Below are 25,227 nucleotides of genomic sequence, written 5' to 3'. Positions count from 1 at the left end.
CCCAGCTCCCTTAGCCGATCCTCATAAGGCATCGTTTCCAGGCCTTTGACCATTTTGGTTGCCCTCCTCTGTACACGTTCTAGTTTGTCAGTGTCCTTCTTGAACTGTGGTGCCCAGAACTGGACACAGTACTCCAGGTGAGGTCTGACCAGAGCAGAATACAGTGGCACTATAACTTCCCTTGATCTAGATGCTATACTCCTATTGATGCAGCCCAGAATTGCATTGGCTTTTTTAGCTGCCGCGTCACACTGTTGGCTCATGTTAAGTTTGTGGTCAACCAAGACTCCTAGATCCTTTTCACATGTACTGCTCTCAAGCCAGGTGTCACCCATCTTGTATTTGTGCCTCTCATTTTTTTTGCCCAAGTGCAATACTTTACATTTCTCCCTGTTAAAATTCATCTTGTTTGTTTTGGCCCAGTTCTCTAATCTGTCAAGGTCGTTTTGAAGTGTGATCCTGTCTTCTGGGGTGTTAGCCACCCCTCCCAGTTTGGTGTCATCTGCAAATTTGATCAGGATGCCCTTGAGTCCATCATCCAAGTCGTTGATAAAGATGTTGAATAAGACCGGGCCCAAGACAGAACCCTGTGGCACCCCACTAGTCACTCTTCTCCAGGATGAAGAGGAACCATTGATGAGCACCCTTTGGGTCCGGTCAGTCAGCCAGTTACAAATCCACTGAGTGGTAGCATAGTCAAGACCGCATTTTACCAGCTTCTTTACAAGAATATCATGGGGCACCTTGTCAAATGCCTTGCTGAAATCAAGGTAGACTACATCCACTGCGTTCCCTTCATCTACCAGGCTTGTAATTCTGTCAAAAAATGAGATCAGGTTAGTCTGACATGACTTATTTTTCAGAAATCCATGCTGACTATTGGTGATCACAGCATTCCTTTCTAGGTGCTCACAGATTGTTTGCTTAATGATCTGCTCCAGAATTTTCCCTGGTATTGATGTTAGACTGACTGGGCGGTAATTATTTGGGTCCTCTCTTTTCCCCTTTTTGAAAATAGGGACAACATTTGCCCTCCTCCAGTCTGCCGGGACTTCGCCTGTTCTCCAGGAATTCTCAAAGATGACTGCCAGTGGTTCTGAGATCACATCTGCCAGTTCTTTTAATACTCTTGGATGCAGTTCATCTGGCCCTGGAGACTTGAATACATCTAAACTAGCCAAGTATTCTTGTACTATCTCCTTAGTTATTCTGGGCTGTGTTTCCTCTGCTGAATCATTTCCTCCAAATTCTTCAGGTCGGGCATTGTTTTCTTTATCGGAGAAGACTGAGGCAAAGAAGGCATTGAGGAGTTCAGCCCTTTCTGTGTCCCCTGTTTGCATTTCACCATCTTCTCCTCTGAGTGACCCCACTGTTTCTTTGTTCTTCCTTTTGCTACGAACATACCCATAAAAGCCTTTTTTGTTGCTTTTAACCTCTCTAGCAAGCCTGAGTTCATTCTGTGCTTTAGCTTTTCTGACTTTGTGTCTACACGTGCTGGCTATTTGTTTGAATTCCTCTTTGGTGGTTTCCCCCCTTTTCCATTTTTTGTACACATCCTTTTTTAATCTTAACTCAGTTAAAAGTTCTTTAGATAGCCACCCTGGCTTCTTTAGGCACCTTCCATGTTTCCGTCTCATTGGTATTGCCTGAAGTTGTGCTTTTACTATCTCCCTCTTAACAAACTCCCAGCCATCATGAACTCCCTTTCCTTTTAGTATTACTGTCCATGGGATCTCACCCAGCACTTCCCTAAGTTTTATGAAGTCGGCTTTCTTAAAGTCAAGAAATTGAGTCCTAGTATGCTTGGCTGCTCCTTTCCGTTGTATAGTAAACTTCAGAAGAGCATGATCACTTGCGCCTAATGATCCTTCCACTTCTACCCCATTAACCAGGTCATCGACATTGGTTAGGACCAGATCTAAAATGGCTGTTCCTCTTGTTGCTTCTCCCACTTTCTGGACAATGAAGTTGTCTGCAAGGCCAGTGAGGAATCTGTTTGACCTTATGCTCTTGGCTGAGTTTGACCTCCAACAAATATCTGGGTAATTGAAGTCTCCCATTACTACTATCTCCCTTCCTTTTGCATGCTTGGCCATCTGTTCCAGGAAGGCATCATCTATGTCCTCCGTTTGGCTTGGGGATCTATAGTAAACTCCCACAATGAGGTCACTATTATTCTTCTCTCCCTTAATTTTGACCCAAATGCTCTCACTTTGGCTTTGAGGTTCTAAATCTTGGATCTCTTCACAGGTATACACATCCCTGACATATAACGCCACTCCTCCTCCTTTCTTGTCTGGTCTGTTTCTCTGAAATAGATTGTATCCCTCCATTTTTACATTCCAATCGTGGGACTTATCCCACCAGGTTTCAGTGATGCCTATTATGTCATATTTAGTTTGCTGTACCAAGAGCTCAAGCTCATCTTGTTTATTTCCCATGCTTTGTGCATTAGTGTACAGACATTGAAGTCCATTAGTCATTCCCCCGTGTCTCTTATTTAAGGATTTTTTCCTCCCACCACTAGGTCTGCTTGCTGTTTGCTCCATTTGGTCTATGACATTTGGATGATCATCTTCATCAATTAATAGACTCCTACCTTCAAGAGCACTGTCTCCCTCCCCCACATTAGTCAGTTTAAAGCCCTCCTGATGAGGTTTCTTAGTTTTTTGGCAAAAACATTCCTCCCAACCGTTGTGAGGTGCAGCCCATCGCTTGCCAGAAGTCCATCCTCAAGAAACTGCAGTCCGTGATCTAAGAATCCAAACCGTTCCTGTTTACACCATTTGCGAAGCCAGCTGTTCACTTCCACTATTTTCCCCTCTCTCCCTGGGCCACGTCGTTCAACTGGGAGGACAGATGAGATGACGATTTGTGCATTTAATTGCTTCAATTTCCTGCCCAGAGCCTCGTAGTCTCTTTTGATCTTCTGGAGGCTATTGCTTGCAGTGTCATTGGTTCCCACATGAACCAAGAGGAAGGGGTATTTGTCAGTGGGTTTTATGATTCCTTGCAGTCGTTCAGTTACATCTTGGATCTTAGCCCCGGGGAGACAGCACACTTCCCGAGACATCTTGTCAGGCCCACAGATCACTGCTTCTGTTCCCCTCAGTAGGGAATCCCCTATCACCACTACACGCCTTCTCTTAGGTTTGGTCAGGGTTCTTCCGTGAGCGGTCCGTTCCAAGGTCGCCTGCACATTCCCTGAGGACTGACTTTGCTGCTCATCTTCATATACGTGATCGACTGTAATGAGGGAGAGATCCTCAAATGGAGTCTGCTCTTCGTCTTCCATGCTAGGGGAGAGGACCTCAAAGCGATTGTGTATTTCTAGACAATCAGAGCGAACCCTGGGCCTCCTACTTCTTTGAGTCACGTTTCTCCACATATCGGGCTCCTGTGTTGGTGAACTAGCCTCCTTCTCAGGGGAGTCCCCTGTCTCCTCCTTGGTGGAGACGGTGTGCTCTGTTGCTTCCAAGAAGAGCTCCAGCTCTCTAATTCTTTGGAGCGTAGCTACACGTTCCTCCAGTTGCTGGACTTTGTCTTTTAGGAGGGCAATCAACATGCAATTGCTGCACGTAAAGCTGCCTGCAACCTTTGGCAAGATGGCAAACATTGCGCAGGAACCGCAGGCGACTGCAGCTGTTCCCTCCCCCTCCATCTTGAGAATGTGTCGTTGGGCTTGCGACTAGCTCCCCTAAATCTAAAAGATGGTTCACACACACAAGAAACCCCTTTTGGCTCCTTCTTCAGCCGCTGCCCTGCAAACACTGATAAGCTCCTCCCACAGCTAATCACCTGCCTCAACAGAAACCCTGCCCCCTCTGACCTTTGACCAGGGAAAGCAGCTAATCAGCCACAAGAATCACACACACAAGAAACCCCTTTTGGCTCCTTCTTCAGCCGCTGCCCTATGTAGTGTTACAATATAGGTTCTGCTTTCTGAAGTTCAACTGGAAGAGAGTTCCACCAAACTGGGTCCACAATACTGAATGCATGGCTACTTGTAGTTACAAGCTGTGCATCTGAGTCATGGGGGAGCACTAACAGTGACTCCTCCAGAGACCTCTATACTGGAGCAGAGATATAAGTTATCAGGTGGTCCCTGAGGTATCCTGGACTCAAGTTGCTAGGGCCTTATAAATTAATACAAGTACCATGAACCTTGACCAGTTGCATATGAGCAGTTGGTGCAAGATTTTGAGTGCCTGGGTTATGTGATGGTCATAGTCTGTCTTCATCAACAGTTCAGCTGCAGCAATTTGCACCAGCTGGAGCCTCTGGATCAGGCCCAAGGGTAGCACCACACAGAGCACATTGCAATAATCAGGTCTTGAGGTTTTGGGTGATTAAGGACAGAATAAACAGAAAAATGCAATTTTTGTTTTGGCAAACAACTCAGAAATACATGCCGGACATTAAGAAAGAAGCATTGCACAGAGGCCAGAATGCATTAATATTCCGTAAAGTGAGAATTGCATTTAGTCTCTTGCGGATGCTAAAGGTCAATGCTGAAAGAGCTAGAGCAGAACCAAAAATTTTAGAAGTTATTTCTAAGAACAAAGCAAGTTTCTTGTTCTTTTGTATTTGAGTTTGGAAATCATATGACTATAGAACATGCAAAAATAATTCCTGGCCCTCTTGATTTAGTTTCAGGCTCCATAAGCTCCAAGAAAAGCTATCTTAAAAAAGGCTTTCAATTTATTTTATTTTTATTTTTTTTAAGTTCAAATCTGCTTTTGCACTTTGGAAACAGCAATAGCTGTAACCCATTTCATCACTGTTCTCTGGGCAGACATCCAGAAACCATACCTTACACAGCGATTTAAAAAGCACAAAAGCTCTTTCATAAGGGTTCAAAGAAAGTGCAAGAGAATTATGTTGAACCTGGCATCAATTTCCACTGAAATGCAAAATAATAAAGGATTTTAATTACCATATCTCACTTAACTTTTATTGTCTTTGTACTCACAAAAGCCAGTATTCTGCATATTAAATTCAAGGTGCATGATATGTAATCAGGATGAAGCTGTTTTTAGGTAACAAGGTGCCTCTGGCACTCTCAACAGGCTTTTGGCAAAGTGATTAGCTATTGTGAAATCCAGAAGTTAGAAAATTTGGTATTGGATGCAATTTCCCCTTTCTGTTACCCTCATGAAAACTGAGAGTGCAAACAAGCAAGGCTTGTGCACAGAAATGTTAATTTTCCTCTGATCTTAATTCCTCATTTTGACAATACACATGTACAAAAGAGTAAAATTTGTTGTATCTGATTCCCAAGAGAATAACCCTACAACATGGAACTGTGGATATGAAAAAAAATCACCCCAAGTAGTTATACATGAAGAATGCTGTGCACTCTACCTACACGCATGTACCAGAGAACTCAAGTAAGAAATAGTAATGCAGCAGCAGCATCTATCCAAATCACCTGATAACATCAGAAACATTTACCGTATTGGTCTGAATATAAGCCGCACCCAAATATATGCCACACCTTTAAAATTCAAGAGGGGGGAAAAAGACAATACCCAAATATAAGCCGCTCCCTTAAAATAGTGCAGGCACTCACACCCGTTCCGTTTTACCGTATGACTGTTTCAGCAGCGATATCTTAAAGCCAATTTGTGTAAGGTCAAGAATTTAAGCCACACTTTAGCTTTTCACGGAATTTGGGGGGTATACAGTATATCAGGCACAGAACTTCTATACAACTCCCATTTCCTCAGAAATTACTGGATCCTCAAATGTGCTCTTCAGGGGTCAAGTTGTAATCAGTGCCTGTTCACTATTAAGACTCTACCCCCTCTACCCCCCTCCAAAAAAATACACCCACTCACTCTGAACAGTACTCGCACTTGAAACTGGAACTCCACAATAAGCTTATTGCCATTTGCTTCATATGTAAACATCCCAAAGGATTTCTAGTTCTCGTAACCAGTTCTTTAGTTTTTTGTGGTATTTGTGGTACTTTTCATTCTTTCTTCTTGGTTCCTCCACTCCCTTTCCGGGTCTGTTCAGACAATATTCCATCCCTTGAACTCCTAAGCACACTGCAAGATGGTCTTGGACTTACATAATAATAATTATTTATTATTTATACCCTGCCCATCTAGCTGGGTTTCCCCAGCCGCTCTGGTCAGCTTCCAACAAAACACTAAAATACAATAACCTCTTAAATATTAAAAGCTTCCCTAAACAGGGCTGCCTTCAGATGTCTTCTAAAAGTTTGATAGTTATTTTTCTCTTTGACATAATAATATTTTTTTTTTATTATGCATCAATCTAGCAAATTCTGTTAACAGAATGTCAGGGAGAACCCAGAGTCCAATAATGATGAGATTTCCTGGTGTAATTGTTCCTTTATAAGCATGGGGAAGCTAGGAAGTGAAAGGTGTAGAGTCGTCCAGGGGTGTGGGGAGAAGAGAACCAACTGGATTTCAAACAGGCACTACATTTTGCGCTCTCATTCATGCACAGTGGATTTTCTCCTTCCTTGCTGTCCTTCTGCCAGCAGGAGAAGACTTTCTTGTTCCAACAGGGTTTGGGAAAGAGACTGCTTTTCATGAAAGGGCTGGTTCCATGCTGTTTTTATTGTAATTATTTGTATGAGATATAGATAGATAGATATAGATACTGTATTTTTTGCTCTATAAGACTCACTTTTTCCCTCCTAAAAAGTAAGGGGAAATGTGTGTGCGTCTTATGGAGCGAATGCAGGCTGCGCAGCTATCCCAGAACCCAGAATAGCAAGAGGGATCGCTGCTTTCGCTGCACAGTGATCCCTCTTGTTGTTCTGGCTTCTGAGATTCAGAATCTTGTTTTCATACTCCAAAAACTAGGTGCATCTTATGGTCTGCTGCGTCTTATAGAGCGAAAAATACGGTAGATAGATAATTCTATTAATGTTTAACTGTTTTTAAATGATTCTCTTCCTGCATGTTTTTAGCTGTAAGTTGCTCTGAGTCAGGGAAAACAGCAGAGTAATAATAATAATAATAATAATAATAATAATAATAATAATAATATCCTTTTATCTGTGAGAGTAGGTTTTCTGGTGCATTTGCCTTATATCAGAACTGCTAAAAAATATATCATTTTCCATAACATCACAAAGCTTTATTCTTTATAAAGAACATTCCATCAATTCTGGAAATCTATATATTCTTCTATCTGAATTCACAAATGTACATACAGTTTACATATCACAGATTTCAGATCATCAGTGTTCTCTTTCTTTCCAGGATGCAGATATCGGCATTTCCATCGCAAACAAGGTTCCTCTATAGAGTGAATAACATACAGAACCACTGTGTGTGTGTTCCATAAATAGTTTGCTATTATTTGGCTCTTTGGAGGTCTTGTTTTATTGAAAAGCAAACTAAAATAACATCTTACATTAGGAATGGCCAAGTTCAGCAAGTACGCATGGGGAGGGAGGAGGTATGCTTTAGATGCAAGCTGCTCGGCCATATTGTGAATTTCCACACACCAGTCAGCTATAATGCAGTCTGTGCTAGGGGAAACCCAGAACCTCTCCATTCTTTCCTCAACTGGGACATCATTACCGAAGTATGGGCAACGTCCATGGAGAAAGATTCTGCTCATGGCATCATCCATGCCTTACAAAATTACCAGATAAGGTTTCTGAAGATGAAGGCAAACACTGCAAAGTTCCTTTTTGTTAAGCAAGTAGGTATTAAGAAAAGCAGGATATGAATGCAAGAATAAACCAACAACAGTTAGTCATCTGTTAAACCCCTACAGCAGAGGAACTGAGGATTCCCCTATTTCAGCTCAGCCTTTCAACAGAAGAGCAGTGTCTTTCAGTGACTGCAGAATACCATGCCAGATCATGTTTAGACAGCTATTTTTTTCTTGAGCCTTTCAGTTTTAATCTAAACTCCTCCCAATGGCATTACACAGACAGACAGCAAGACAGACCTCTAAACTCCTCTGCAGATTCTAAGAAGGAGCCCACCTTTCCTGTCTGCTCTTAGTCAGATGAAAAATAAAAACTAACTGCAAGCATGTTTAGATCCAGCATTTGAATTTTATTGAGAAAAACATTCGAAATTTATGAAGTACAGCTGGCTGTTGCATGGACTCATAACATTCCAATAGCTATTATTAAATTTCCATCACGGTATAACAGTGAATAGCTTAATTTGAGCACTCAGTTTCACATCCACATTGTTCCTTCATTTAGACTATCTTTATGTGTCCTTAAATCTGTGGTGATCCTCTCTTAATGCAATATAGTTGCCTAGCAGATGGATTGAGAGTATTTCAGATTTGGGGATACTATAATCAAATTCTGTGTGTCTGGGCAACAAGGTATGTTGGATTTTTCCAGTCCACTATCCACTGTCATTCAGACACAACCAAATGCAATCAGCTTTCCAAGTCCCTATCCACATGGTTTTTGCCTTGGGTATCAGAGACTTGGGAAGGATTTTAAAGAGAAAACATAAAACTCAACTACACTGATGAACTGGTCTTGCAGAAAAATATATCAGAAAGAAAAAAAGCTAAGTAGTGTAGTTGACAGTTTACAGTAGTGATATATTAGCTAAGTAGAGCATGACAGGGAAGAGAAATATAAACTGTATAACTAAGTAAATTCTTGTCAAACAAAAAAATTAACCATGAATTGGGTTTTCAGTAAGAGGAGTGGGGTCTGGCTTTGGTTAACGATTTGCTATGAGAGAATGCAGAACACTATTCTTGATGGAACCGAAAACATCTTCTCAATGAACAAATGTATTCCAACTGCAAAAGAAGATACTGTACATATCTAGAAAGGCAAGCAAATGGCAAGGCAGAAAAACACAGGCGAGGGGGATTCACGTAACCAGCCCCATCAGTGGAAGCCCTGTACAAGGACTTCTGCTTATTCAACAGGGCTCCCTTCTCCATAAAAAAGAGAGAGAGAAATCCAAGAAAAGCATGTAGTGGGAGGAGAAGGGAATCACTCCATTGGGCAAACTGCAGTGCTCTCAAATGATTGGAAGACTGCAAGATTGAATTCCACCCCTAATCACCAATACTCTGCAAGATCAGCATCCTTTTGCAATCTCAGAGGCTTAAGTGCTTACCTTAGATGCTTGAGGTGTTGAAATCACATGAACTGTGCTGGGTTTGACGCCGTTTGCTTTGGGTCTCTTATAGAGAGCAAACCTGCTTTTCCTACGCCCCCTATCACCATTAGGGAGGGAACCATTGTACCTAGGAAGACAAATGCAAAAGTTATTTGAGAGACTGTTTTATGTGTAGTGGAAAAGGAAGTTGAAAGTCATAAAGACGGCAGTGAGAGATGTATGGTCTAAGTCAGGCTTCCTCAACCTTGGCCCTCCAGATGTTTTGAGACTACAAGTCCCATCATCCCTCACCACTGGTCCTGTTAGCTGGACTGTGGACCACCAGTTGTATGCATGCAAACTTCATTCAGATGACTAGTGGTATGTTTGTGGGTTTGTGGCTAGGGTATGGGAGATGGCATATCCAGAGTATTAACTATTTATATAGATTTTAAATTGTATTTTTGTTGCTTCTTTTGCTGTATTACAATCTGAATTCTATAAATTTGAAATGGTAATACATGAGAAATAAAACCAGTAATAAAAATGCAATTAAAAATTATACAGGATCCAGCAAAGTGCATTACATTTGCTACAGCAGGCAGAAAAATCATTATATGGTCCACCAAAAGCCTCAGCAATGTTCAATGGCCCATGAAGAACAAGCCTGGGAACCACTGGTCTGCTTCTATGGAAATGGAAGTACTCCTTCCATTTTCAAGCCATTTGTTAAGCTGGCTGGCATTCATGATCGTACAGACTACTGTTCACTAAGCTTGTTGCTATTCTAAGTACAAGATTTTGCTTAATTCAAGTACTGTGTCTAGTTAAAACAGAGCAGAAGTTGCAGGAGACAGCTAATGCTTGCCAACAAAAGGCTTCAAAATTGCCCAGCCAGCCATACCAATATGAAAGCTCATGACATGCTGATTTAGCCATACCTGTTCAGCTAATCGAAAGCTCATCATGGAATAATGTTTCCAAAATCTCCCACAGGCACTCATCTGTCTGACACCAGCTCAGATATAGCCCAAGAATAACCCAATTTCAAGAGAAATATGACTTTGCTGCTTTGTGCTGAGAACTCCACGCTATAAATTACTTAGAACCAACACTTTGCAGTGGAGTTTTTAAAACCACACATTCCCTTAGTTCTTGAATAACGTTCAGTTTTTATTATGGATTTTAAGCACAGGAGCTTATTTCAATAAGCACAAAACCTTCTTCTTCTTCTTTTTCTTCTTCTTCTTCTTCTTCTTCTACTTATACTTATTATTATGATTTGAATTTATATACCGCCCTATACCCGGAGGTCTCAGGGCAGTTCACAGAACAAAATCAAAATATAAAACCACAAAATATATAATCAAAATAAAGACAACAACCCAATAACCCCAATAAGATCATTTCCATTAGTGGCAGCTGCATTCAAGTTCCCTAAAATAACAAAGTGTAACCTTAGCTAGGTAATGATAGAATCCTAGCATTCAGTCCCCAAAGGAGTAATTACCAGTGGAAATTCTACATTCATATTTATACACACACCATGTCCCAGCAGCAAAGCACAAATCAAGCCACACATTGGAATAAATGGAGCTGCTGAAGCTGGCACATATTACCCACATGTAAACCATCCTGCCCATCAACAGTCTGCTAGTTTAGCCCTGTCTATTATTATATTCGCACAATTTCATCACTCTTTACTATAGGAAGAGTGTAGACAATTATGGCGCTTTCACTCCCCTTCAGTCATCCTACAACCCAGTTCTTACAAAAAAAAAAAAACCTGTCAAAACACAATGATGCTAAGTGTAAACACTATTTATGAATTAGCCCTTGCTGTGTCATATTAAAATAAAAAGTAGCCCTAAATTTATCCTCAACTCATAGCCTTGCACACAAATGAACTGTGTGTACACACAGTAAGATGTTCAATGCTTCTCCTTTTTGTCTTTCACTCTGCAGCAGTTATTCAGGGAATGTAGATAAAAAGCTCCACTGCATCAGGCAGAAAAATTATTAAGAGAAACAAGATGATGCATTTTGCACTTAAAGGGCCTTCACAGTATTTCCATAAAAGAAGCAAGTTAAACTGAATGGAGTGCTGAAGAACACAACCTAAGAACGTAAGAAGAGCCTGTTAGATCAGGCCAATGACACATCTACAAGCAGACTTGTAGATCTGCTGACTTGTGATTCCCAGCAACTGGTATTAAAGAGGAATGCTGCCTCTGACCATGAGGGCAAAGGGACCCCTGACCATTAGGTCCAGTCGTGGCCGACTCTGGGGTTGCAGTGCTCATCTCGCTTTATTGGCCGAGGGAGCCGGCGTACAGCTTCTGGGTCATGTGGCCAGCATGACTAAGCCGCTTCTGGTGAACCAGAGCAGCGCACGGAAACGCCGTTTACCTTCCCGCCGGAGCGGTACCTATTTATCTACTTGCACTTTGCCGTGCTTTTGAACTGCTAGGTTGGCAGGAGCTGGGACCAAGCAACGGAAGCTCATCCCGTTGTGGGGATTCGAACCGCTGACCTTCTGATCAGCAAGTCCTAGGCTCTGTGGTTTAACCCACAGTGCCACCTGCATCCCTTGACCATGAGGTTAGAACACTGCTATTATGGCTAGTAGTTACTGACAGACTTCTGCTCTGTGATTTTGTCTAAACCTCTTTTAAAGTCACCCGGGTTGGTAGTCATTACGGCCTCCTTTGGAAGGGAGTTCTATAGTCCATAGTTCATGTGCTGCATGAAGAAGTACCATATTTTTCCGTGTATAAGACTAGGTTTTTCCCCCTAAAAAAGAATGTCAAAAATTGGGGGCATTTTATACTCTGGGCCGCCTCCCCCCATTTTCTTAAATCCGAGTCCCCCGAAATAGGGGGTGTCTTACACATGGGGGAGTCTTATACATGGAAAAATACAGTACTTCATTTTATCTATCTTGAATCCTCCAACATTCAAACAACTGATTCACAGCCATCATTCACTGCTGCAAATTCCCACTTTATCCATTTCTTTGTGTGTGTGTGTGTGTGTGTGTGTGTGTGTGTATCCTGCTTTATCGTAAAAGTCAAAGTGGCTAACAAAGCATTTGTTTTTAATCATCAGATAGACCAAGAGACACACAGTGGAAGAATGTAAAACAAATAGTTCTTCAAAGAGGAACTCTTTCCCCACCAAAGGCGTAGTAACTGTAGCCAACTGGACGATGACCAAAGGGTGACTAATACTAAAACATGGACAAGTACATAGAAATGTAAGTGGAAATATACAAAAAAAGAATGAAAATGTTGTCCCCTGAGGTAATTATCAGACAGCAGTTTCCTACAAGGATTCTGCAGTGACAGTCAAAACAAAATTGGATGGTGGGCCGATAGGGGCACATAGCCCAGGCTGAGAATGTTCCCAAATAAGGAACTACGTAGGCACAGAATCAATATGTATGACCACACCAAAACCCTGAAGTAGAACAGAGAATAACCCATGCCACAGAGCAGCAAAACAGACTTGACACTAATACCTTCTTAAATAGCCATGGTTCTGACTGTGACATTCAGTCTTAAGGCCAGACTGTTTTTACAGTGTGGATGTGCTCCTTCCCAAGAGATTCTTCCCACACCGCTCTGGTAATATGTAGATGGGGTCAACTGAATCATCGCTTCCCATTCAAATATTGATAGACTGGGAGAAGACAATATTCAGGGTAGAAGAGAACTATAGGACCGGTCCTAGTCATGTATTTCCAAGATATACAAGCCGCCACAGCAGCATGAGAAAAAAGGCAACGAGATATGGGCTCAAACTATGAAAGTTTTCCACTTGCTTTCCACATACAGTGGTACCTCGGGTTAAGTACTTAATCCGTTCCAGAAGTCTGTTCTTAACCTGAAACTGTTCTTAACCTGAAGCACCACTTTAGCCAATGGGGCCTCCTGCTGCCGCTGCGCCATCGGAGCACGATTTCTGTTCTTATCCCGAAGCAAAGTTCTTAACCTGAAGCACTATTTCTGGGTTAGCAGCGTCTGTAACCTGAAGCGTATGTAACCTGAAGCATATGTAACCCGAGGCACCACTGTACTTTGATGTTGGCCTAGCTCTGATTCCCTAAAAGAATAGAGGACTCAGAATTATACTTAGGCAAAGCAAGTTTCATCTCCTTGGCCCCAACTCCCTTGCCTCAGAAGACCCGCTGTTTGGCAATTGCCAGGAAGGAAGGACTGCTTCCATTATCAGCTGAGCGATATCCTGCAACTTAAGACAATCTGGTGGGAGCTGCTGCCGGGTATGACCAGGAAAGGACAACGAAGGCAGGAAATGCTGCATGAACAATCTTAATCCTATAGGGAAACCTTGTAATTCCTGTTACTACACTACAAAATTGAGGAACCTGTGGCCCTTCAGATGTTGCTGGACTTTAATTCCATTAGCCCTGACCATTAGGCTGGATACAATGCCGTTTGGTCCAACAACATCCAGAGGGTCACAGTTTTCCCATCTCCGCTGTGCTAGATTTGAGCATGATTTTACTTTGAGAACATTTCGTAAGCTGCTGTGAGAGTGCCTCTCGAGGCTGCAAAGCAGATTAGTATTCTAAATAAAATATCACTTAACTGAGCTATCAAAAACCACTTTGCAAGTAATGCCATTGCTGACGACATTTCACATTCAAAACCAGAAAGGTATGAAACAACAACTCCAGACATCAAGTAGTTAGATAATGCCTTGAGTTGTGAAAAATCATATGAAATCATTTGAATAATTTTTGATTAAAGTAGTTATAGACGGGAAGTCTACAAAAAAAAAAAAAACCAACAACAGCAGCCCCTGCAAAATATGCAGGCAGGTTTCAGCTTGCAAAAAAAAAAAAAAAAGTCAATCTGATATTTCAACTTAACCCCAAACCGAAGCTTCTGAACATTCCACTTACTTATTAGGACAACATTCTGTAAACTCTGAATTCAGCCCAACACTGTAGGTAAATACAGATGTAAGTGAAATACACAAAAGATCCCATAACTAACATCTTAAGCCTACCTTTTTGCTATACATGTTCTACAGAAAAGTTAGCACAACCAATCTTTTATATAGAGTAGTAATTCTTAATCTGAGCACTTTTTTTTGCAGTAACTGTAGCAATGAAACCACCCCATTTTGAATTCTTCTTGCTCCCTAAAGCCCAAGTATTCTCAATTCTACTTAGAGTCTTTATTGACATTGATGTCTTCTTTTTATCAGTACAAGCTACAGATTTTTTTATAAAAAAAAGTTGCCTGGAAGGCCTGCAGCTGCTAGCAAGCTTTAACATTTGGTCCTTTGTGGAATGGTTTTAAAAAATAGCAGTACAACAAAACACCCTACTGCTGGCTTTCATATGTCATTAATGTTGGAATGACATCTATCTAGCTTATAATTTAAAGAACTACTAAAAGCGTTTAAGCGTTCAATTATGCAAGGCTTTTAAAATTCATAACCATTTGAGGCTATGCCCAGCTATTTATAGCAAGGGATACTCTGTTCACCATTTCAAAAGATCAAACTCTAGTTTGTTATGCAGCAAGTCAGTAATGGAAGGCCATAACATTGTTGTATTGTGTCCATCATTGGTCCCTATATATAAAGATCTATGGCAGCCCAACAAGTTTGGGTGAAACTGTTGTTCTGAGTGAGGTTTAAGCATATGAATAATGTGTCCACACATTCTTAGAAGAGGAACATTAGTATCTTCTGACCCTTTTCTAAACCACCTCCCGATGTGCTCACATCACTCTGTAGAAACTTAGGCATGTTCTATTTGCACTGCAGATAGACTTAAATGCATCTGATCAATTACTTTATTGCTATGTGTTCTGTTAAAAGTTGGATTTAAAAAATCCCACTCTTTAAATTTGCCCGTACTACTATGGAAACTCCTGAGAGGTTTTTAATCACCCCCTGTAGTAATGGAAAATGCCAGTTTATTTATCATAGCTTTTTAAAAATATTATTCTGTCTACAGATTCCAATCAGTGAAATAATGATTGGAGAAAGGAGGTTTTTCACCTTTATGTGATGTTCTTTAAAGGGTCATCTGTGCAGTCCCAAAGATAGGGATACTGCTCCTCTGCTGACTGTCATTTGCAACCTACCTAGCACTCAAGCTGAGGAGCTAGCACTCAGGCTTCTTCCCTCAAGAGGAAACTTTTCCTCCTCAAGAGGTGGGAAAACCATCTTTCTGCTGCATTCCTCCATGACCACCACAGGTATACCCCTTGTAAACATGGGAGGTGCTAGCAACAGAGATGGAGAGTAGGTTTGTGAGTACAACAAAGACTCCTCAGAGGACATCTGTTAAAGACAAGCAAAGTGCATTTTCTTCATCAACATCTTTTTGAGAGGCAACATAATACAGGTTGGCAACCCTGCAGCGGAAGCCTTAAACAGGAAAACATACTGCTGAGTTTGGCTCTATCACTGACTATATCTGTTGCTTTCATGTCCAAAGTGTAGCATTTTACAAGGGGTGGCAGGATGGATCAGGTAGCTTAGTTGCATAGTTGTGGAATAAATATGCCATTGCAAGTAAGGGACAAGAGAGGAAGCCATGCCTCTAAATAACCTTTGACAATACAGTGGTACCTCTGGTTGTGAACGGGATCCGTTCCGGAGACCCATTCGCAACATGAAAAGCCCGCAACCTGAAGCGCCGTATCTGCGCAGGTGCACGGTGTGATTTGGTGCTTGTGCGCATGCGCGAAGTGAGATTTAGCACTACTGTGCATGCGCGAGCAGCAAAACCCGGAAGTAAACCTTTTCGGTACTTCCAGGTCGCCGCAGGACGCAACCTGAAAAAACGTAACATGAAGCAAACGTAACATGAGGTATGACTGTACATGAGAGATTCTCCTAATACCAGAGGTAATATTTCTGGGTTAGCGGAGTCTGTAACCTCAAGTGTATGTAACCTGAAGTGTATGTAACCCGAGGTACCACTGTACCAGACTTTTAAAAGACATCTGAAGGCAGCCCTGTTTAGGGGAAGCTTTTAATGTTTAACAGACTATTGTATTTTAATATTTTGTTGGAAACCGCCCAGAGTGGCTGGGGAAACCCAGGCAGATGGGCGGGGTATAAATAATAAATTATGATTATGATTATAATTATACTACAACAGCATCGAGAGCTCATTACCAACTTCTGGCTGGTGCACAAACTATAACCATTACTGGGCAGCGACAGACTTCTCATGGTCATTCATATATTGGTATCCTCATGATCAGACAACTGTAATGATCTGTATGTGGAGGTACCCTTGCACCTGATTTAGGAGCTGCAGCAAGTAGAAAATGCAGCTGCTAGACACCCCCAGTTTTACACATTTTACACCGGTGTTGAAAGATTGGCACTGGCTGCATATAAGCTAACAAGTTCAAGGTTTTGTGACTGACAGGATACTCAGGAGCACAAGAAGCTAACTTATACTAAGTTAGACCACTGGGTATACCTAGCTGAGTATTGTCTACACTGACCAGCAGCAGCTCTCCGGGGTTTCAGGCAGAGGCTGTCTCCCAGTCCTACCTAGAGATGCTGGGGAATGAACCAGGGGCCTTCTGCAGGCAAGGCAGATGCTCTGCCAATGAGCTGTGTCTAAGAAATAAATTCGTTTCAGAAATTAACACAGCAGGGCTCTAAAAGCATTTCCATAGTCTGAAGAGGGACTATGAATGCACACATCTCTAAGATAAGGCAGATAATTACTGTAGGAAAACACCCTTCTCCGTCACTCTATGCACTGTAGAGAAAAAGAGCAGGGAAGAGGGGATTTAAAACCATTTAACTGAACTACTTTGGCAAGGCTCTGCTCCCACCACAGGAAGCTGTAATCTGAAGAGCTGGTGCTTCCCATCGTGGTTAATTATAAAAGGAAAAGAGACTGTGCAAAAGGCAACTGATAACTGTGGTAAACAATGGAGGCTATTTGTGGAATAAAAAGTAAAAGTCTTGACCGCTCCACATCAACAAGGAACGCCAGAGTCTCAGCAACATCCTTCATAAGCATTCACATTTTAAAAACAAAATGATCTGGAACACAGGCTTTGGAGACAAGGCAGCGCACCACTGGCCCATGCAGCTGCAGGATGTCGGCATACACACAAGTGTGGGAAACAGATCTCCAATAAAACTCAAGCTCCCTTCACCCCCTTCACACGTGGGTGCTGCTCGCCCGGTGGCCTGAATTGTGCCATTGTATTTTTCAGCATTGATAGTGGAAGTACATGCAGAAGACCTAAGTACAAGAAGCTGTCCTAAGTATCTCCACAGAACTCTGAACTTCACTCACTTCTGCATAGTGACAGCACTGCGCTGTCACTATTTCATCACTTAACCCAGAAAGTGCACCCGGGTCCAGACAGGGCAACTGGAATGTGCATCAGATTCTTCCCATGAAAATCAAGCAGCCACCAGAAAGGACCATGCTCACAAATGGTAACCTTCTATGTTTAATTCAAACCCTGGTGTTATGGACTGGGTGGGGGAAATGGGAGGGTTTGAGTATCATAAGCAAACAAATTCTCAGCAGCTTTCAATACCATTGACCATGATATTATTCAGCCTGCTCTAGTTGGGGTCACACGCCCTATGACAGAGAGGGTCTGTAATTTAGGGTTCCTCCTGGATCAATAATAATAATAATAATAATAATTTATTATTTATACCCTGCCCATCTGGCTGGGTTTCCCCAGCCACTCTGGGCAGCTTCCAACAAAAGATGAAAATACATGAATCCACTGCTTTTACCTGAGGCACAGACAGCCTGGGGGACACAAAGTACAGTCCATCAGTTTAGGCTGATGACCCAACTACAACACTATCTGGGTAAGGATTTCTGACAGCAGTAATCTGTGTTATGGTAACGTAATGATTGGATTACTGCAGGGTGCTTTACGTGAGGCTGCCTTTGAAGACTGTCCAGAAACTGCAGCTAGTACAGAATGCAACTACCCAACTGCCAAGTCTCTAGGCAAGCCAAATATAACACTGACCCTGCCACAGCTGCACTGGATGCATGCCTATTTTCAGGTCCAGTCCAAAGTGATGGTTTTGACCTATAAAACCTTGTAAAGCTCAGTATTCCAAAATGCATCTTCTGATATGAACCTACCAAGGCCCTTTAGTCTTCAGCCGAGGGAAGTGTAGAAGATGGCAAAAGAGAGAGGGGGCCTTTTCAGTTGTAGCTCCCCTCTTGCGCACCATAATTAACATCCTCCAGGTATCAGGTAAAATACAGTGGTATCTCGTGTTATGTACTTAATCCGTTCTGAAACTGCTCGTAAAATGAGGCGTGCTTTCTCTAATGGCGCCTGCCGTGCCGCCGGAGTGCAACTTCCGCTAGCATCCCGGGGCAAAGGTCACAACAAGGGGCATCTATATGGTATTGTATTGTTCTTTTTTGTTGTTTTACATTCCTCTAATTGTACAAGTTCCCTGGAAAAGTCCCTGATGTTGGGAACGATGGAGGGCACAAGGAGAAGGGGACGGCAGAGGACGAGATGGTTGGATAGTGTTCTCGAAGCTACCAGCATGAGTTTGACCCAACTGCGGGAGGCAGTGGAAGACAGGAGTGCCTGGCGTGCTCTGGTCCATGGGGTCCCGAAGAGTCGGACACGACTAAACGACTAAACAACAACAACAATTGTGCAAGTGACTTGGAGAGTCTGTACGCAGTAAGCGACTTCTAAATTGAATAAATAAACTACTTTGTAAACTGCTTTGAGGGTTGTTGTTGTTGTTTACAATCAAGCAGTGAATAGCTTCTGTGAAATAAATAAATAAATGCCAACAACGGCAAACAACAACTTAGTAAATAGAAGGCAGCTCCATTCAGAGGAATTATTGAACCAACAAGCAAGCTTCTGTCCATTGGAATCATTACACAATGGTGGCCCCTTTTATGAGGATGATCACCATTCCTACTAAACCATGACTGCCCATGATGGTGTTTATCTAGTTTATGCTGTTTTTAATAATACTTTTAATAATAATAACAATAACAAAAAGATAGGAGAGGGGTTGGAACTTGAACCCACCTTTCCTAGTTGCGGAGGTACAATTCAAGCTGTGGTTTTAACTTGAAGGCCTAAGAAACTTGAAGCCTGAAGAGTCAGTCATCTATTCCTTCATCATTATCTCTGCTTAGGGAAATCCAAAACCACAAGGGCGGGCGAGCAAGTTGGTAAACATCAGAGTCCAGGCATGTGAATGTTACAGGTATAAACCATGGAAAAAGACGCCCAGCTTCTAGTGTCTTGTCACACGCAGGTCTCAGACACAGATCTTTTACTGCCTCATATTACATTTTCCCTTAGCTTCAAATACAGGGTATCATTCACTAGACTATACTGAGTCTTCAGAAGGTAAGATGAGAAACAGTCCTGATTATAATCTCTCACTTTATGAGTGCAACATACAAATGGTGCATACCAAAAAAAGGAGCACTCAAGGCTCACCGCCCCAACTCTAAACCATTCCCCCCCAAAGCTTAGTGGAACCTGAATCTTAGCCTGATTACCTTCTGGGCAATACAGTATCTTGGGGTATGCATTTAACTGCCAGGAATGTTTACATCATGATTTGCATTTGCACTTCCTCCTCCACCACCAATATTTACTATGTTTACATCTTAGAGGGATTGGGAAACAATGAAAAGATCTTCATAATAAGCGCCTGTGGAAATAAAAAGGCTGCATGAAGTGTCTTTAAACTCAGTGCCTGCTCCCAAGGAAGCCATTGGTTTCCCTATCTGACTGCTCTGCTGTAGCCACGAACTTATCTGAGCACCCAGGAGGCTACATTTTAGGCAACTCGTTGAAAACAAAAACCTTGAAGCCTGACAGTATGATATGGTTGGAAACACCAGCCCACCTTGCTCAGTTTTATCTGATGCCATTCTCAAGCTAACTGTTTCCATTAATTACAATATTATATCTCAGTCGGGAAGTAAAGGTAGCATGCACAGCTGAACCCTTATTAGCAGGAACTGTAGATTAGGGAAGGATAGGTTTCCCACCCTATTAATTAATTCTAATTAATGCAGTATTAATTGTAAGAGCAATTAAGTAAATGAAGTATTTGTGCAACTGTAAATAGAAGCAGCAACTTCATTTTGCATACCAGATGGAATATACACAACAGATAATCACCAATCACTGATGCTATATAACCTCAAAACATCCTCCATTCATATCAGAGTGGGCTTGAAAGTCCTTGGAGACTTAACTGCCACTCTGCTGCCTATAGATTTGCTGAGGTGAAGAAACATGTTAGCCATGTAAAAGTGTGTCCAACACTAAAACTTAAGTTCTGGGTTGCTGTAGGGCAGCGTTTGAAACAGGCACCAGTCACATTTTACGACTGGCAACCGGCCTTTTGGAAGGAAGTGGAGATGTCCGGGTGCCAGGTTTGATACCTGATTTGTCCACCTGGCTCCAAAGGTGCCTTTTCATGTTGAGCAAACATTCTGTTTTGGCGCCCAAAACCCAGGTTCCAGGTACCCTGTGCCCGAATAGCTTTCCTATCCCAGTTGTCTCACACTGCTATAGGGAAGATCTAATGCATAATTCATTATTTTTGCCCTTCTATAAGCTTTTATACAAAGGAAGAAGGAATGCCACACTCAAGTGATGCATTACTTACCTTCTCCTTTGGATATGTATATATATTCATTGCTGCTACTGCTTCACAACTCTTCTCGTGCTGCAGAGAGGGCTGTCTACTTTGTCTCCCACCGTGAACAAAGCATTTTTATCCAGTCAAATTTGGGGAGGGGGGGGGGCTTTATTCATTTAAATCAGCATTCTGAAATCTCAAGGACGGGATGAGGAAATGTGAGAGGGAATAGATGGTTTCCTAACTGCTTATTGTGATGGACAATCTGCACTGTGCAGTCTCTTCAGCCCCAAACAGGAAGAACAGTTTCCCACTCCAGCTACATCTGACAAAAAACTGTAGGTCAGTCCAAAATGCAGGAAGAGTGCTTCCACAGCAAGCTCACCATTGAAAGAATATCTGGGTGTATCCAGAAAGACATGTAATACATAATGAAACACAACTTTTAAAAAGTAGAAGCAAGTTTTTAAAATTAGAAGACTAAGTGTAAGTTAATTTATATATTCAGAGGACAATCTTACTGAGTATAAAGTAATTTACTTTAATGAGCAAAAGCTATGACTTGTTGTAAATAAAATACAGTCACACTTGGGGAGTATTCAGGATGGGAAAACTGAATATTCCAGTAACACACCAGAGCTAAAGTAGCTTCAGAAAAGTTGGAGATTCTTTACTATGGTAAACAATATTTCAAGTTCAACTGGGCGCTATTAACGTGAGCTACCCGTGTTGGTTCTTTGCATTAGAAATGAAAATCATACAATGTGTCCAATGGAAAGATAAATCATCTAGGTTTTTCATCTAGCATAGAGAAGAGAGGACAAACACGTCTGCGAAGCTCTCCACTCCAAGTCACATAAAACAGGCAGTAGAGAGGAACCCAAGATGGCTCAGAACACCTTGCTCATTTCCCCAGGAAATGCACAACTCACCCACCCAACACAACTCTCTTAAAGCCACCTGACCCATAATTTTTGCTGTGGGAGGGAGCTCGGTTTATGCATGCAGAAGGTCCTAGGTTCAAACCTCAGTTAACAAATAATATAATCCAATAGAAGGTAGTTTCCTATGGCATTGACCACAATATTATCAAGCTCTGTGTGGCACACCTAGAATTTTGCCACTGTCATCTCCTAGCCATCTGCAGTTGCTCCATATCTATTACATGATCAACCATCTCTACCTTTCCCAACTCTAGACCGACGCACTGATTTCCTCAGCCAATCTCCACAAAGGCACTTCATGTATTTACCCCAATGAGCTCCACCCCATCTGTTTCAGTAGCTCAGAAAGGCGCATGAAAGAGCAGGTAGCAAGCATTCTGAGCACCAGGAAGCTTCAATAGCCATAGCCAGAAGCAAGGTGCTAAAGACAGTCAACCTGAAATCAGCCTGCAATCCATGTTCTGCCCACCCACATTTTGAATGAGTTGTTCCTCAATGTAAGCAGTTTTCCTCCCACAAGCCTTTCTGGGGCTTTGAAAAACAAGCACGATTACATATTCATTGTGTTTAATGAACAAGCCTCGAGGCCCTTTTTCTTCCGTATTCAAGAACAAGGTTCCTTCAACTGCCTTACCGCCACCACCCTCTTAGAAGTACTGTAAAACTGGTGCACTTTCTGGTGCTACAAGCACCACATCATCTGTGTAATCCCAAAAGACCTCCACAAATTTGATCACCGAGAGCAATAGCCTCCGGTCAGGATGCCGAGCAAATTCCTTGCCCTCAATTCCCCATGAAATGAAGAGAATATGGGCAGGGGAATCTCGTGCCACACTGAGCATGCAGAAAATGCAGAAGATTATGTCAGCTCAAAACTTCAGCACATTGTGAAAGGTGGGCAAGGGATCTCCCCAGCTTTGGAAAGGCAGAAGCGGCAAAACAGACAATAGATTGCCAAGAATATCCAAGAGAGTTTATGGTTGCAGCTTCCTATGCTTTTAAAAGACAAAAATTCAGCAAGTGAAACTTTTCCCATATTGTATCTCCAGAAATCTTCAGCTGTTGTATTTCTCCTTTTCAAAAAGAATAGAAGTCTGTCTGGAAAAGAAGCTTCTCATCCCTATTTAGGGTGCTTTCAAGTTGCTTTCAAAAATACGGCTCTCATTCCTGAGGGTATCCGAAAAGATGACTGTGCACCACAGAAGCATTAATGGACTAGGACACAGCCATTCTTTGCTCCAAGGAATATTGCATCACACACTCTTACAGATTAGAAAGCAGTGATAACTTTTCTTATGAGGGCTTGCAAAAAAAATCCCCTTTGAACTTTGAGAAGAAAAAAATCCACAGCTACTGAGTTCAAAAAATTTCCATCACATGACATGCTTCTTAGACTTAACAGTAATCTCTTAGACCAACCATGCCCAAAGGTTTACTAAGTCCACAAACACAATTTTGCCTTTGTTTTGGGCTTTGCTGCTAGTTTCAAACTCTGCCCTTGGAAATAAACCCTCTCTCACCCTCTGTATGGCATGAGACAAAAAAAAGATGCAGCACATGTTCCATGTTTCTGTGTAAGCACAAAATGGTGACTACAGAACTGGTAGAAATGTAATGTATTTAATATCTCAGCTTTCTTTTTTAAGAAGTATTTTAGCCCTTATAGTTACAAATATATGTTTAAAACTTGTGTGGGCAAAATGATTATGACTGCAAAAAACAACAACACACCTATGAAAACACCACTACAGTGGTACCTCAGGTTACATACGCTTCAGGTTACAGACTCCACTAACCCAGAAATAGCACCTCGGGTTAAGAACTTTGCTTCAGGATGAGAACAGAAATTGTGCTCTGGCGGTGTGGCGGCAGCAGGAGGCCCCATTAGCTAAAGTAGTGCTTCAGGTTAAGAACAGTTTCAGGTTAAGAACGGCACTCCAGAACGAATTAAGTACTTAACCCGAGGTACCACTGTATTAAAGAGACACACAAAAATAAGAGACCCTGAAAATAAATATAATGCAAAGCAAAACTAGGCCCCTAAAACCTCCATCTATATGTTACACGAAAGATCCAGAATTTGATCTACCAACTTTTTTTTAGTGAAATGCAGTAATGGGGTTGCCAATTTGATTAGACATAGTGCTGTGTGAAAGGTGTTCAATACTTCCCCATTTCCTAACATGGTTTTCAGAGTCAAAGGTCGCACACCTCAGCTACTGTTCTGCCCCAAGGAACAAGGACAAGCATCCGCACACAGCCACTCTCTGTGAAGAAGGACACCTGACACCACACAGATCCCTATGTTTGAGACCTCATTTCATTACAGTTTTTAAACTGGTGAGAAACAGCAGGAGTCCCCTCAAAGCAAGGAGAGACTCCTGCTGTTTCTTAATGTCCACCAAACACAACAAGTGCCTAGTAAGCTAAGCCAACATTTTTGGACATCTTTTAAAAGATAACAGTATTTACCCCCACAAGACAAATGACAGCATGAGGATGATTTTGATTGGGGTCAAAAAATGAGCAGAAAAGGGTGGAAACACCCTCTTCCAGCACCTTAGTTCTTACCAAACATGGCTTTTTATTTTAAAAACAAGCATCAGGTAATCAGCATGGTTGTTTTGTGCATTATTCTTTATTTCTTATTTATAGTTTTTATCTTACTGGAAAAGGAATCTGTCTCAAATACTCTGAAAGGGTTCAGGACAGCCCAGTCAGATGGGTGGCATTAATAATAAGTGTGTTGTTGTTGCTGCTGCTGTTGTTATCTGGCCCTCATTCAGCCCACCACTGGCCCAGGGCTTGCATGGCTTCTCTCAGTTCAGATATGCCAGAGAAATAGAGCTCAGTATCATCAGCACTCTAGGGACACATCTCCCTGAATCTCATAATGGCCACTCCTACCAATTTCATGTAGATTGGTGCCACTATAAAACCATGGCTAGGCTATGTTCAGGTGAAGAATAAATGGAAGCAGGGTGTAGCAAAAAAAGGCCACCCACCGAAGCATTAATACACACAACAAACACCCTAAACAAACAAACAAACAAACAAACAAACAGAACATGTTAATGGGCTTTCACACTAGCAGCTTCTGAAGATGAAAAAAACCCATTGTGCTTGTCAAATTTTCCTCAGTAGGGGAAAAGCTGGGTTGGCTGTTAAATAAAGTATGGGCTGGCATTTAGATGATTATGAGATCCTGTGGACAGTGCAAAAACTTCCACGCACCAGAAGCACACAATTCCACAATAAACTCATGTCTGGAAGTTTCCTGAGCAAGCAGGTCTTTCCCTGCCTTCCTGCTAAAGCAGAAAGCTGGACAAGGCTGCCACCTCAGCCTTGCGCCAGAAGGCAAAGACAACCATGGGAGCCACTGCTGGAGGGCTAGAGAAGGCGAAAGTCATGCCAAATGATCGAAACACCTGCTGTATTTCCAGCAGCTGCACGCTGGGACTTGGCACCACTGTATCAATCTGTACACCTGCCTTTAAAAGTTCTTTCCCACTAAAAAGGGCCCATAATCCTTAAGGCAGAGGAAAGACAGAGGAAATGTA

General features: G+C 42.0%; 1 protein-coding gene across 2 annotated transcripts in view; it reads right to left on the bottom strand.

Moving 5' to 3' along the window:
* Window positions 1-25,227, bottom strand: part of PELI2 (pellino E3 ubiquitin protein ligase family member 2) — a 76,286-nt gene that overhangs the window by 37,971 nt on the left and 13,088 nt on the right. The window contains exon 2 of one of the 2 annotated variants that reach the window (XM_083438581.1): window positions 9,099-9,228. In XM_083438581.1, coding sequence (XP_083294707.1) covers window positions 9,099-9,228 — 130 coding nt within the window. Of the gene's footprint in view, window positions 1-7,398; window positions 7,489-9,098; window positions 9,229-25,227 lie in introns of those variants that run through there. The other variant, XM_083438580.1, reaches the window with a different exon arrangement.

The sequence above is a fragment of the Podarcis tiliguerta genome (genome assembly GCF_965153285.1).
Source record: "Podarcis tiliguerta genome assembly, chromosome: 1".
Classification (NCBI taxonomy): domain Eukaryota; kingdom Metazoa; phylum Chordata; class Lepidosauria; order Squamata; family Lacertidae; genus Podarcis; species Podarcis tiliguerta.
Note: the sequence above shows the minus strand (reverse complement) of the source record. Positions and strands in the feature narration are given on the sequence as shown.